Source organism: Pangasianodon hypophthalmus, chromosome 10 (assembly GCF_027358585.1).
Source record: "Pangasianodon hypophthalmus isolate fPanHyp1 chromosome 10, fPanHyp1.pri, whole genome shotgun sequence".
In the NCBI taxonomy this organism is placed as follows: Eukaryota; Metazoa; Chordata; class Actinopteri; order Siluriformes; family Pangasiidae; genus Pangasianodon; species Pangasianodon hypophthalmus.
Genome location: NC_069719.1, coordinates 19,625,722 through 19,639,762, shown reverse-complemented (window position 1 = coordinate 19,639,762; position 14,041 = coordinate 19,625,722). Strand labels below are relative to the sequence as shown.

The following is a 14,041-nucleotide window of genomic DNA, read 5'->3' as shown; positions in this document are numbered from 1 at the left end:
CTGTATGAAAACAAGTCCAGGACAAAGTTCTGTAAAACTATCAGTCGTGATTTGGTTACTCCCTAAGTAACAGTGGATTGGTTCAAAACCAACAACCCGAATGTGTTAGAATGTCCCAGTCAAAGCCCAGAGCCCAATCTCAAAAAGACCTCAGCTGAGAATCTGTCGCAAGACTTGAAAATTGCTGTTCATCACTGGCCTCCATCCAATCTGACAGAGCTTGAGCAATTTTGCCAAGATGAATGGACAAAAATATCAGGATCCAGATGTGAAAATGTGACAGAAACATATCCCAGAAGGCTTGCAGCTGTAATTGCAGGCAAAGGTGGTTCTACCAAGTATTGTCCCACGGAGGAGGGGGGTTGGTTGAATATTCATGCAACCAAAAAAAGGTCTGTTTTTTTTTTTATTATAATTTGTTTCACATTAACAAAAATTCCAACTTCAAATGTTCAGTATATTGTGTAAATCAAATGGTAAAAATCCCAATGAAGTAAATTTCAATTCCATACTACAAAATGTGGAAAGGTTCACGGGGCATGTATATTTATGCAAGGCACTGTAACACACAGGCCCTGCTCAGACTCATCTCTGATTGACTCTCTTCCTACATAATTCACACATGATTCGTAAATACACTATATGGACAAAAGTTTGCGGACACCTGACCATCACACCCATACGTGGTTCCTCCCAAACTGTTGCCACAAATTTGGAAGCACACAATTGTATAGAAAAGGGCCTTTTGCACCGCGGGAACCTTTTCATAGTACCTGAACTAATTGTGGAACTACCCACTACGCACCTCCGGAACTGGGTGTGATTTTAGTACTAGACTGCCTTTTTCGAGAACCAAATTAGCTCCTACTCCGGAGCAGGGTCTAACCAGCACAACTGGTACTATCCGTGACGTAAGTAGACGTTGATTGGCTAAACGCGTACGAAAACGCCCTCACTCGCCATGATTTAATACGCCGTGTAAACATACTGTAGTGTCAACTTATTTTGCAAGTATGGAGAACAGCGATAGAAGGACGGACGCTGAAGTGCAACACAGCTCCGATCACAGCGTCCTCCATCCTCCAGTTGTTTACGTTGTTCTTCTTTGTTTCCGTTGTTGAACGCCGCGCACAAATGACGTCGCTGTCGACCGGCTTTCGTCACTTCCTAGTGTCCACTGTCGGTGTGAATGCAACCCTTTAAACGGTACTGGGAAATAGTTCACGCAAAATCACCCAGTACTTTAGTACTGTAAACTTAGTTCTGGAACTAAAGCGGTGCGAAAGGCCCCAATGTCTTTGTATGCTGCAGCATTACAATTTCCCTTCACTGGAACTAAGGGGCGCAAACCTGTTCCAGCAAGACAATGCCCCTGTGCACATTGTCATTATCACCTGAAGACATGGTTTGCCAAGGTTGGAGTGGAAGAACTCGAGTGGCCTGTACAGAGCCCTGACTTCAACCCCACTGAACATCTTTGGGATGAATTGGAATACCAAATACCCTCCAGGCCTCCTTGCCTGACATCAGTGCCTGACCTCACTAAAGCTCTTGTTTCCGAATGAGCACAAATTTCCACAGCCACGCTCCAAAATGTAGTGGAAAGCGTTCCCAGAGGAGTGGAGGATGACAGCAAATTGGGACTAAATCTGGAATGGGATGTTCAACAAGCACATGCTGTATGAATGTTATGGTCAGGTGTCAGCAAACTTTCAGCCATATAGTGTATATTCTATCTGAAAACACACAAATCCATGATTGATTCTGGAATGAAAGTCAAAGATTTTCTGCCATATTTGGTCAACTTTTTACTTAAATCTAGAGCTGTGAATCAGACCGACCCCCTACCCACCAAAAAAAGGTACAGGCATTTTCTCTCATGATGAATCACCAGAAATTTTTGCTGCACAAAAAGAGACAGCACATAGCCACTGTTACTGCTACTTATTAATGACCAGTATCTCCACTGCCTGCTCTTTTTCAATCTTCACCTGTTTTGGTGAGCCTGTGCCCACTGTAGCCTCAGATTCCGGTTGTTGACTGACAGAAGTCTTCTGCTGTTGTAGCTCACCTGCCTCAAGGGTTGATGTGTGTTCTGTAATGCTTTTCTGCTCACCATGGTTGTAAAGAGTGGTTATTTGAGTTACTGTAGCCTTCCTGTCAGCTTGACGCAGTCTGGCCATTCAACTTTGACCTTTCTCTTCAACAAGGCACTTCACTGGATGTTTTTTTTTCTTCACACCATTCTGTGTACACTATAGAGACTGTTGTGTGTGAAAATATAACAATAAAAAATGTTGTGGTACTCAAGACCGGTCTTGATCTTGAGACCTTGAGTCTTGAGACCTCAAATCAATGCTTGTCTCTGCCTTGTCATAAACTCAGGTGAAAGTTTACTCGGTCTTGTCTCAGTCTCGGCTTACAAAGACAAATTATTTTTTTCAACACCACCCAAGACCATAACATCATTTCCATGAACAAGTACTTACTCCTGTTGTAATGCTTCTGTTACAGTACAAAATGCAAATGTCTGTCTCTGCATGTGGAGTTATATAGTGCCTATACATTTCAAGTGACTATGTTTCAAGATACTTCATCTTATGTTCAAAATAATATAGCACTAGAACATATAATAACACAGCTATATTTGGTTGCAGAAAGTTGTATGAGCCTAATGTCCTATGTAAGTCTTGTGTACTTATTTGTACAAAATTACAATGGGAGCAAAGTAGATAGGTTATTGTAGTTAATTCATGAGAAATTTCACGTTAGGTTAGAAAGATACTACCACATCTGAGCTTCTGACTTCGATCTTGACACGGACTCCGCCATGTGTGGTGTTGATCTTATCTTGGTCTTGCCCCGCTCTCATACTCAGACTCCATTGGCTATGGTCTCAGTCTTGACTCAGTCTCGGTTAAGGTGGTCTTGAACCCAAAAGTATGAAAATCCCAGAAGATCAGCCATTTCTGAAATACTCAAACCAGTCCATCTGGCACTAACAAAGATGGCACTCTCATAGTCTCTGAAATCACATTTGAACTGAAGCTCTTTGCATGTTTCTGCATGATTTTATGCATTGTGCTTCTGCCACATGATTGGCTGACTGGATAATTGCATGAATAAGCAAGCGTACAGTAAAGTGGTCGATGAGGGTAGATGAATATATAAAATGAGTAACATGTAATGAGTGATATTTTGAGCTTAGATATAGGGGGATGCTGTATATATTTGTATAAAGAAAATGTTAAGTAGGTTTTTTTAAATACTAGTTTTCAAAAATATCATCACCCCTGCAATTAATATTTGGTGAATCCTATCCTGAGGAAATTAACAGCACTAACTGGCTACCTGTCTAACAAGGTTGGAGAGATCTGTATATCTTCTGTAAAGCAGGCAACCTCATATTTGGTCAAACTCAACAATAACTGCACACTGAGAACCATAAATAGAAAAATGGAATTTTTTAAGAATGGAAGTTTGCAGTTATTGTAAATAGTATTTAAAGGTGTTGATTTGAAATAACAAACTGGAATATTATAGTGTGTAATGTGTGGTGTATAACAATCATTCTTGCCCATCTTGCCCACATTCTTTCCAAGTTTTTGCTGGACCGCAGCGTGCCGATATTCAAGATGGCAAATTATATTCATTTCCTATTTTCTGCAAGACTGCAATAAGAACTATTAACTAACTACGAACTCCTAACACAAGAGGCACGAATAATTGTAGCACACAAGTGAATTTGTCTTTGATACGCTACTTCTCTCAGTTTATGGAAGGACTGCTTGTCTGTGTTTTAGGTGTGTCCTGCTATTTGTGTTTAGATGTCCTGAGCGACTTCGGCACATGCGCGTTTCAACAAAGGGGATCAGGCAGTGAGTCAGACAGGCCTGTTCAGGCCATGTTATGGCCTGCATCATGCTGATTAGTTCTTCGCTTTTATAAGCACTATTATACTCAGTAGTGTTTGTTTAATAAATACGTGTTATAAATAAAATAGCGTATTATTAAAGGAGCCTAAGAGACCATTAAGTTGTAAACTGAAAGCAACCTTAAAAACATTTGAAATGATAGATGTTCATAAACATGCATGTTTATTTCAGTCATGTGCACTGTATAATTTTAAAATCTGAATGTGTAGCAAATATTTTACACTTAACAGACAATTCTAACTCTCTTTCTGGATGTGTTCAGTGACAAGAACTGCAGTTCTATAAACAGATGATGATTGGAGTTTGCGTAACTTGCCGTGACATGCCCATTAGTGATGTGTCATCATAGGTGAACATTGAGAGCTGACTTGCAAATATGACTGGTTTTTGTTTTGTTTTGTTTTGTTTTTAAGATGTCGGTGATGCCAGTACTCTTGCAGTGTAATTTCATCAAAACTCTTCCATGGAAACCTCATTTCAACATTCGTTCGTTAGCATGAATGGTGCATGACATGACATGACATGAATGCTTGCTGAAAATCTTCTGTATGTAGTCTGGTGTGATAAGGGAGGTACTTATCAGAAAAAAAAAAGAAAATGGCACATACACAATGATATCAATGTGTAGATGCTTACTGTATGGACATTTATTTATTTAAATTTAAATGGGTTTTATAAACATTCAGTTCAGAGTAACATTATTTTGTTAAATAAAAGATGGAGTAAGATTTTATTTCAGTCATATTTAGGCAAAGAAGAGCAATATCACCGACTGTTATAAATATCATTCATGCAATATTATAAATTGCATTCTGCATTCTGAGGCAAATGACTCAATGAAAAAAAGCTGGAATTCCAATTATTAATATCCATATGCATCGCTGTTCCTGAGAAAACTGTAAGGCCTTGAACATGTGTTCTTGAAATGGCAGACTTAAACATATTAAAACATTATAAGAACAAGAATTTCGTTCTTATATACAGATACATTTGACGATATCAGAGGCATTTGACAAAAGTGGTCTGTTAATGGCCTGATGTAAATAGTAGCTAACAGAGATAATGGCATTATTATACGCCCTCATAAAAACAGCAGGTGATTTTTATGACTCACAATCGCTGTAGTCAAGGCTGAGTGAAAAAAAATAGGGTCTCATGTGCAATAAGTACATAAAACTAAGTACAAGACCACTGCTAGCTTTATAACCCACAGAGAAAAAAACAACTTGCTGAGTGTACAGAAAAATCACATGAATTTCACAATCATGTTTTTTTTACACACTTGACATGATGTCACATACCATGAGTCACAGTTTTTTAGTTATCAAGTGGAAAAACACGTGAAATCCACATGATTTTTCCATATACGTACTCAGAGATTTTTTTTTTTTCAGATTTACCTGCATCTGTGCAACACAAACTCATACGTATTGAAATCTAAATATAGCAGAGTGTTGAATCTCCCTCACTAATAAGGCTACTACATGTAAACAGTGCATCACCTTAAAGCCTGACTATTGAGTTGTTCAAAAGGTTTAGGGCAAATGATTAGCACATTTCTGTGCATAATTCATTTGGAAGTTGGAGTCATAAACACCAACAAATCAATAAGTGCAACTCAAGGCAACTCATACAGAGATCTGTAATGTATTTATATAGTTTTAAACAATGCAGTTTTCAGCGTGTGCCTACGTGCACCTCACACAGTAGGGCCAGACCTGCTGATGTTCAGCCTTCAACAAAACAAATCACCTCGCCCTTTCACCCATATACACACCCACAAGAGAAAGCTCGAGTGTGGGAGTATCGGTATATCAACGTGTCATCAGGACTGCTGCGACTAGCTCCAATTGACACTTTCCACTGAGTTTAGCTGCCACTGAGCCACAAGCAGTATGCTAGTCTATACTTAACCCTACCAGGAATAGTGCTGCTCACATTTCCACTGTCCCCTCTACAGCTCCATAGAACAGAAGTGCACTACTTGGTAGGGGAGGAGATGTGAGCTACATAACCTCTCCTCTAGTTTCCATGCCCCTCTTGTCCCACTTATATCACCACCAGTGCCCACACATCACACGCATCTCATATATTTTCCCCGACATTCCTTTGCTTTGGCAATGTGCCTGTTTTGCATCGGTGTGGTTACGTGACTCAGGAAGAGGCTTGTCCTCCTTTCGACCTCCACACCTCCTCAGAGGGCTGACTCAGGCACATCCAGGAAGTAGAAGTCCAAAAACAGGATGATTGGGGAAATTTTTTGTTTGTTTTTTTCCAAGTTACCGTAGACTATCTTAATTACATGGCACAGAGGACTAGTAGTTGATGCAACACTATCCATAATTTGGTCATTGCTAACAACAAAATCCCAGCAGTCAGAGAGCAAAACCAGTTTTTTTCCCCACAAAAATTCTAGTGTCTATTGGTGGATGAGATGGCTCTGTCCTAACAGCATAAATAATAAACACCACAAAAGATAAACAGCATATTTTACCCTGCATGTTTTTGACCAGAGACCATGGCCACACACTCCTGTGGTTCAAAAAACTGAGGTTTGTGAATTCACAGGTCAGAGTACACCTAGACCAAATCAGCACAAAGCAAAGGAACCCCCGGACAAAGCATAAATGTGTGTCGTTTAGTCCTTTTTTTTTCTTACAACATACACTATATGTCCAAAAGTTTGTGGACACTTGACATCACATCTCATTCCAGATTTAATTCCCTCTTTTGCTGTTATAATAACCACCACTCTTCTGGGAAGGCTTTCCACTTTTTCTTTAAAAAGTGACTGTGGGGATTTGTGCTCATTCAGCCACAGGAGCATTAGTGAGCTTGGGTACTGATGTCAGGTGAGGAGGTCTGGGGTGCCGTCAGCAATCCATTCAACACAAAGGTGTTCAGTGGAGTTGAGGTCAGGGCTTTGCACAGGCCACTTGAGTTTTTCCAAACCAAACTTGGTATATCATATCTACATGGAGCTCACTTTGTGCACAGGGGCATTGTCATGCTGGAACATGTTTGGGTCTCTTAGTTCCAGTGAAGGAAGGGAAAATGCAATGCTAAAGCATACAAAGACATCCTATACAATTATGTGCTTCCAACTTTGTGACAACAGTTTAGGAAAAGCGCACATTTGGATGTGATTGTCAGTTGTCTATAAACTTTTAGCCATATAGTGTATATTGTAGTGAGAGCTAACATCACAATTTAGCTTTCTTTTCACTTTTTCAGAAACCCAGGAACTTTGTCAGGAACCCAGGAACATTAGCCACCAGAGGAGCCAGGTCTGATTTTAGTTTCCTCTGCCTTAGTTTTTCCTCTGCACTAGTTCTGTGTTCCAGCTCCAGGATAGGCACTTTTCTGTTCACGAGGGACTACTGGTGTTCAGCTTGCTGTATTGAACGTTTCTGATTGGTCAAATGCAAGCTTTATAGGAAGTCCAACTCTTTCCCCTGCTAATAGGTCCATAACTCATTAATTTCTCCAAAGTGGAACCTCTGTGTGTCTTTTATTTGGAAAGTACCAGTAGATCATGTGCCATTCCTGAGGACCCATGCCTTGCATAGTTTTACTTGCTCTTACATACCTGGTTGATGAAATAACTGCTAATCACAACAGAGTCTGGCAACTAAGCCTGTAACTTTACTACTATTCAGATTTTTAACTCTAACCCTAACCCTATAAATTGCAGTAGTGCTTTTGGTTAAGAATAGGGTTAGGTTTTATACTGAGGTTAGGGTCAGGGTCAGATAGATTAAACATCTACGATGGAGCATCCCCATAAAGTGTATGTTACAAGCAGCCTAAAAGTACTGCTACAAACCTTATATGGGAAAAAAGCTCTTTGTTTATGTAAAACTATTCTCAAGTGTTAAATGTAGAGATACTGATGTGGATACGGAAATCTTGAGTGTATGTATATATATATATATATATATATATATATATATATATATATATATATATATATATATATATATATATTTATTACTACAGTTTAAAATGTTTTTTTCAACTCAGGCACTTTACAGTTAAACACTTTCAAACAAGAATCACTTACATTGTAAATATAATATATATAATGAAGTATAAAATATAAATATAATAAAATGAATCTTAACAAAAGACAAAAACAGTCAATTCCAGTTCCATTCTTTGCCCTTTGTTATAGGATCCAATATCCAATGTTTTCTCTAATATTTGATCCATCATTTTTTGCTGGATCACAACTTGTGGGTAATTATTTTTTATCATTTCTGATTCCATTTTGGCCTGTACCTGTCGTATTAAAAAAAAAAAGTTAAGAAAAAAAAAAATCAAAGGTGTTTCTCCATTGCCTCTGTTTCATTGGATAGAGATTTACACTTAGGAGATTTACACTTGGTGAATATAACCTTATATTCATTTTATCTATCTATCTATCTATCTATCTATTTAAACCACATCAGGTCTTTTAAAGCAGTATATACCATAAAGAAAAAATTAACTTATGCAGTTTCTGATTGGATTCTGATTAGCAATGTGATGAACTGAAAGGTTTTTTCATCTTATGTCCTTAAAAAGAGAGAGAGAGGAAATAGAGAAGATGGAAAGGGAACTATTTATAGCTGTTATAACAGCGGTGATGGGAACTAACTTGCTTCATGGAAGTTTCACAAGTTTAAATGTGAGTATGAGATAAAAAGAAGAATGTGTCGTTCTTTAACAAATAATAAATTCATTTCATTTGTTGTCAAACTGCTATGGTGTAATTCAAGAAGTACAAGTGGAATAAAAATCCTTCAGAAAGTGAACAACTCCAGGATGGTAACGACCGCAGTGCACCACCCCATCGTTAACTCTTTTTCTATGATGGCACCTCCTGTCATTTTTTTATGCCTTACTTCATTACTACGACTTTATACTGACGCTGGAGTGTTATGTGTCAATATCATCCATTCTGAGTGGCAACGCTTTAAACAACAGAATCAACACAATTAATAAAACTTGCAGAGAGCACATTAATTGCAATGCAATAATTACTGTAATCATGTGATCATTTTAAATTATAACAAATGTAGCTTCTTCTTCTTCTTTTTTTTTTTGTTTACCTCATTAGGTACTTCATTACTAAATGAAGAATATGCTCCTCAACTTAGGGCCTTAAAATGTATTGCTGCCAGGCAGTCGGTGTAATTTCTCTAAGCTTTGTCATATTTACTGTCCTAAACTGAGATTGCAAACCAATTAAAGAAGCCCTAAATGCATAGATAAAAGAGTCATGCCAGCTCAACACTGGATTTCTTGATTCATTGTGGTCATGTAAATGTTTGTGTGGGAGAAAAGTCAATGGGTCGAGATCTAGGTATGGGCCAAAGGGAGCCCAACTTGCCAATAAATGTCTCCAAACTTGCTTACATGAGCATGTTAAGATGTGGTTTGTTCATGAGTAACCTGCAACTGAGGGTTGTTTTACGGCATGTTTAATAATTTGCTTATGGAACCGTGATCCTCATTCCTGTGCTGTACAGATTGCTAATGCATTATATCATCTCTAGAGTGGCACACTGGTAGCATTGGTGCCTCACAGCCCCTGGCTCCATGGTGTCAATTCTGAGCTTGGTTTACTGTCTGTGTGGAGTTTCACATGTTCTCTCTGAGTCCACATGGTATTCTTAACTTGCCCCTAAATCCGAATGTGTGTGTGCGTGGACTGGCGTCCCATTCGGGGTGACTTCTCCTGCCTTGTGCCCAGTGTTCCTTGAATAGGCTCCAGATCCATCTGGTCCCTGACCACTATAAAGTGGATAGTGACGATGAATGAGTGATATCATCTCTATGTCATGAACAAGCATGGAGCATGATCTCGTCATGCTACTGTGTTCTATCTTTCTACTAATATTTAATACCTCAGGACCCCTGCATAGCTCTTAATAAGAAGCATAGAGGAGTATTAGTCTCAGTGCTGTCCCAGCAGTGAACCTGTCAGCAAACCTAAGCATTTCTGCTCATTTCTTCACTCCTTATAGAGCTTCAGTTTGCTCCCAGAGGTGTTCTGAAGAGAAAAATCAAAACAGACACCACGTACGTGCCGTGCTTTTCCTGCTACAGCTGACCCAACCAACCAAACCTAGCGTTATTACTCACTATAACGCTTTAGTCAAGGCTGCTATGACCTTTCGCCCAGTTTCCCGGCACGCGGTTCACTGGGTTTGCTCTGACACCGCTGACTCCCACAACACGCCCACCCACAGCCGCGCACCCCACTTCCGCCAATCGCGTCGCTGACATGCGCTGATCACGCGTCCTTTCGCACGCTATTGGTCGAGCGGCCACACATGCTCGTTTTTCATTGGTAGCATGTTGCCACCCGCCAGTCTGTTGTGAATTTTGTTTTTCTATTTTTTTCCCCCTCATGACTTGTTTTACTCAGCTGAGGCGAGAGCTGAGTGGTAAAAGCGAATTGAATTCCGGTCTCAGTCGTCACTACACGGGCGTTAGTAGCACGGACTCCTTTGTTCTGTGAAGTGTTTTTTTTTTTTAAAAATAAATATATATATATACATTTTGAAGACATGTCAACGCGACTATTTCCGAATATGGACGCATTATCTCAGGTAAGAACAAACATACACACGTATTTACCTATTACTCATGTTCTGTTTGTACCTGTCCGGATGGTTATTGTTGATTCACACAAAGAGCCTGCATTTCTATTATATTTATTATAAACATCATAACACACTTCTAAACTAAATCCTAATGTTACTTTACTGTATTTATTTATTTATTTTTTTTACAACTGGCTACATTTTATTTAGTGACTTTTATTTTTACATTTTAAAGTGTATGAATTTGAGGCTACACACTTCCAAAAAGTAGGTTCCTCAGTGGTTCTTTAGATGGTTCTAGCTTTCTAAATAGGTTCTACTTAGAGGAACCCACTGTTATATGGTTCTTCATAGAACCTTTAAGGTTTCCACCAGAGAGACAAAGAGGAAGGTGGTAGATGGATCCTAAAAGTGGTTTTACACAACTGTAGTAGAAAACAATTTAATGTCAAGACTAAGCTGAAGTCTTAGAATGAGCTGAAATCTCTGATAATTGTAGCGTTGTCCATCCAGCATGACTGTAAACAACTTCAGTTATTTGTCTGTAGTGTTTTGTGTTTTGTGTGTGTGAGTGTGTGTGTGAGTGAGAGAGAGATCGGGAGGGGCATGGTGTGAATCATAACTGTTTTACGCATCGGGAATAGTTGGCTTCCTGAAGCACAAAGGGCTTTTTTTTTTAGCTGTGTTTTCTCACATGAGCATCCGGAAAGTCCCATTTAAGCTTATATTAGGTATTCTTGTTCTTCTCAGGGAGCTCAGATGGACATTCACAGACCGTATATGGAAAGGAGGAGGCACGACAGTGAGCAGTCGTTATGCAGCGTGCCAGAGTCCAACGATCTGGAGGCGGCCGAAGCGCTCGTCTGCATGAGCTCCTGGTTTCAGTCCTCCCAAAGACCCGGCAGCCTGAAACCTCGTCCTCTGACCCCGGCCTCTGACTCCTGCGACTCCCTCCTGCATCCCGAATCCCCAGAGACCCCTGGAGACTTTGTTTCGCTCTCATCGTTGGTAAGGAAGCTGAACAGACAAAGGCAATCTTAAATAAAGCATAATACATTCTAAGCATTTATGAGCTTTGTTTAAACTTGAAACTTCCCCACTGGAGGTGAAAGAATAACACGTGGCCTTGCGATGTGTGGGGTAGGGATCTTCAGAGGATTGAGTAGTTTGCTTGTACTCAGTAAGATGACTTTATGACAGCCCAGACATGTGGCATTGTATAGATAAGCCTCCTCTGCCGGATGAACTTCAGCCTGAGTGTCGATGTGCAATTAATTACTTAACCCATGCAAGATAAAACATGGCCACTAAAAACATAGATTGTTTTGTTAAATAGCAGTGTGCCGGTGTTTCACGTCTGTTCATACTGAAGACCTTGTGGCTACGTCTAGTTAATATTTTGCATCTTCCCCTTTCTTCAGTGTATGACGCCACCTCACAGCCCCAGTTTTGCTGAGACCACGGCCCACATCCCAGTGCCCACCTCACCCTGCCCTCTGAAAAATCCTTGCACCAGCGTCCTCAGTCCCAGACTCCAGCAACCTGCTGTGACCTCCTGTGCTGAGACGTCACCTCCCAGGTGGCTTCCCACAACTGAGAATTCTTCCTCCCAGCCCTGCAGAGCCATGGCTACCAGCGTCATCCGACACACAGCTGACAGTTCAGTCTACCAGAACATTCCACACGCTGTCCAACGTCAACAATCAGCCCCGACACACATTCAGCCGCCAAAACAGCCAGCACAGCCAGAGGTTCCCTTACCAGCCTCTTCACCCTGCCAGTCCCACACATCCAGCACTGCATCAGAAACATGTCCGAACAGCAGCAACCAATCCACCAGTGACAAGATCCCTTCCAAATCTTCTTCCAATTCGCCACTTTCCACAGCCAGTCCACCCATCATATGCCAGATGTTCCCAGTGGCACAACCAGGACTTATTTCAGCAGCGTTTATTCAGAGTCCAGCTCCAAAGTCTATCCTGCCACAGCCAATTTTTGTTGGTTCTTCAGTTCCACAAGGTACTGTGATGCTGGTGATGCCTCGGGCATCAGTGGGTCAGACACCCCAGTGCCCACAGCAGGCGGTTGTGACCGTCGGCAACACCAAACTGCTGCCTCTGGCACCAGCACCTATCTACCTACCCTCAGGGCAGAGTGGCACCACGCAGTCAGAGTTCTCCCGTAGGCGCAACTATGTCTGCAGCTTCCCTGGCTGCAGGAAGACCTATTTCAAGAGCTCTCACCTCAAGGCACACCTTAGAACTCACACAGGTAATGAAGAATCAGGTTTGCAGGAATACTTAAGTATCCTTTTGTTTATATGGGAGTTGGAAAGTGTGTAGCATTTCTCTAACCGTGTTTTTGTCTGTTCCTGCAGGCGAGAAGCCATTCAGCTGTAACTGGGAGGGCTGTGACAAAAAATTTGCACGCTCTGATGAGCTCTCCCGTCACCGGCGAACACACACCGGCGAGAAAAAGTTCGTCTGTCCTGTTTGCGACAGACGCTTCATGCGCAGTGACCACCTTACTAAGCATGCTCGCCGTCACATGACCACCAAGAAGATCCCCTCCTGGCAAACAGAGGTTCGAAATCTCAACAAGATAACAACAGCCAAGGCTCTGCCAATCAGCATGCTGTTACCGGCCTCAAACTGAATCTGACTGGAGCAAACTACTTCAGTCATACAGAGACTCTTTATTGGAACGATAAGGCTGCTAATTCTCGTGGACATGCACTGGACTCTCTCTTGTTTTCCATTCTGCTCATTTTGTACACTTTGCAATGAACGCAATGTTTTGTTTACTCACTTGTTATAATCATTCATGCACTCTATTTTTTGCCAAAGTCTTCGTACTATGTTTGTCTTAATTATATGTGTATGTATAATTACAATTGCATTCTGTTGGAAATAAATGGCCTATTCCTTACTGCCTCAAGGATCTACTTATGGATAATTATCTGAACTGCTCTAATGAAATCATTTTCTTTTATTTAATACCCATTTTCAGTAAACAGTGATAAATCAGTATTCTGTTTTCGTGGTTATTTATTTCTGGGTCTTGCGCTGGCAGTCAAATGAAACTGACACCTAAACAAAGTGAAAAATACAGTTCTCATTCAAACAGGAAGTATCGGCTTAAAAAAGACGTTCACAGCGATGATGTGGTGTTGAGTAGTTAATCTGAGACACCCACCCTTTTCTACAGCCATGTTTTTTCCTGTTCAGTTTTGCTGACACTGATCTGGAGCGTTTCCTGTGTGCTTTGTGAAGTCTGGGACTGAAGACCTGTTGTATCACATTCAATACATTCAGTACAAATACACATTAAACACTTTGCTCACAGCTGGCAGGAGAGACAAAATACGTCACATCACACTGAAATTGTATTTGGATTTACAATCCTACAAAATAGCCTAGAGTCTACAATTTATATTTTTGTTATACAGTGGTTAAAAAAACATGATTTCACACACCACATTACTTATTGGATGGTTAAAACAAGACACTGCAG

The 14,041-nt window shown here is 40.5% G+C and overlaps 1 protein-coding gene across 1 annotated transcript; it reads left to right on the top strand.

Moving 5' to 3' along the window:
• The first annotated feature begins 10,344 nt into the window (after positions 1–10,344).
• On the top strand, positions 10,345–13,557 carry klf11b (Kruppel-like factor 11b). Its single transcript, XM_026934442.3, has 4 exons — positions 10,345–10,534; positions 11,279–11,536; positions 11,950–12,799; positions 12,906–13,557. The coding sequence occupies exons 1-4, from the start codon at positions 10,493–10,495 to the stop codon at positions 13,181–13,183; spliced, it is 1,428 nt and encodes a 475-aa protein (XP_026790243.1). The 5' UTR covers positions 10,345–10,492; the 3' UTR covers positions 13,184–13,557.
• Positions 13,558–14,041: the final 484 nt, after the last annotated feature.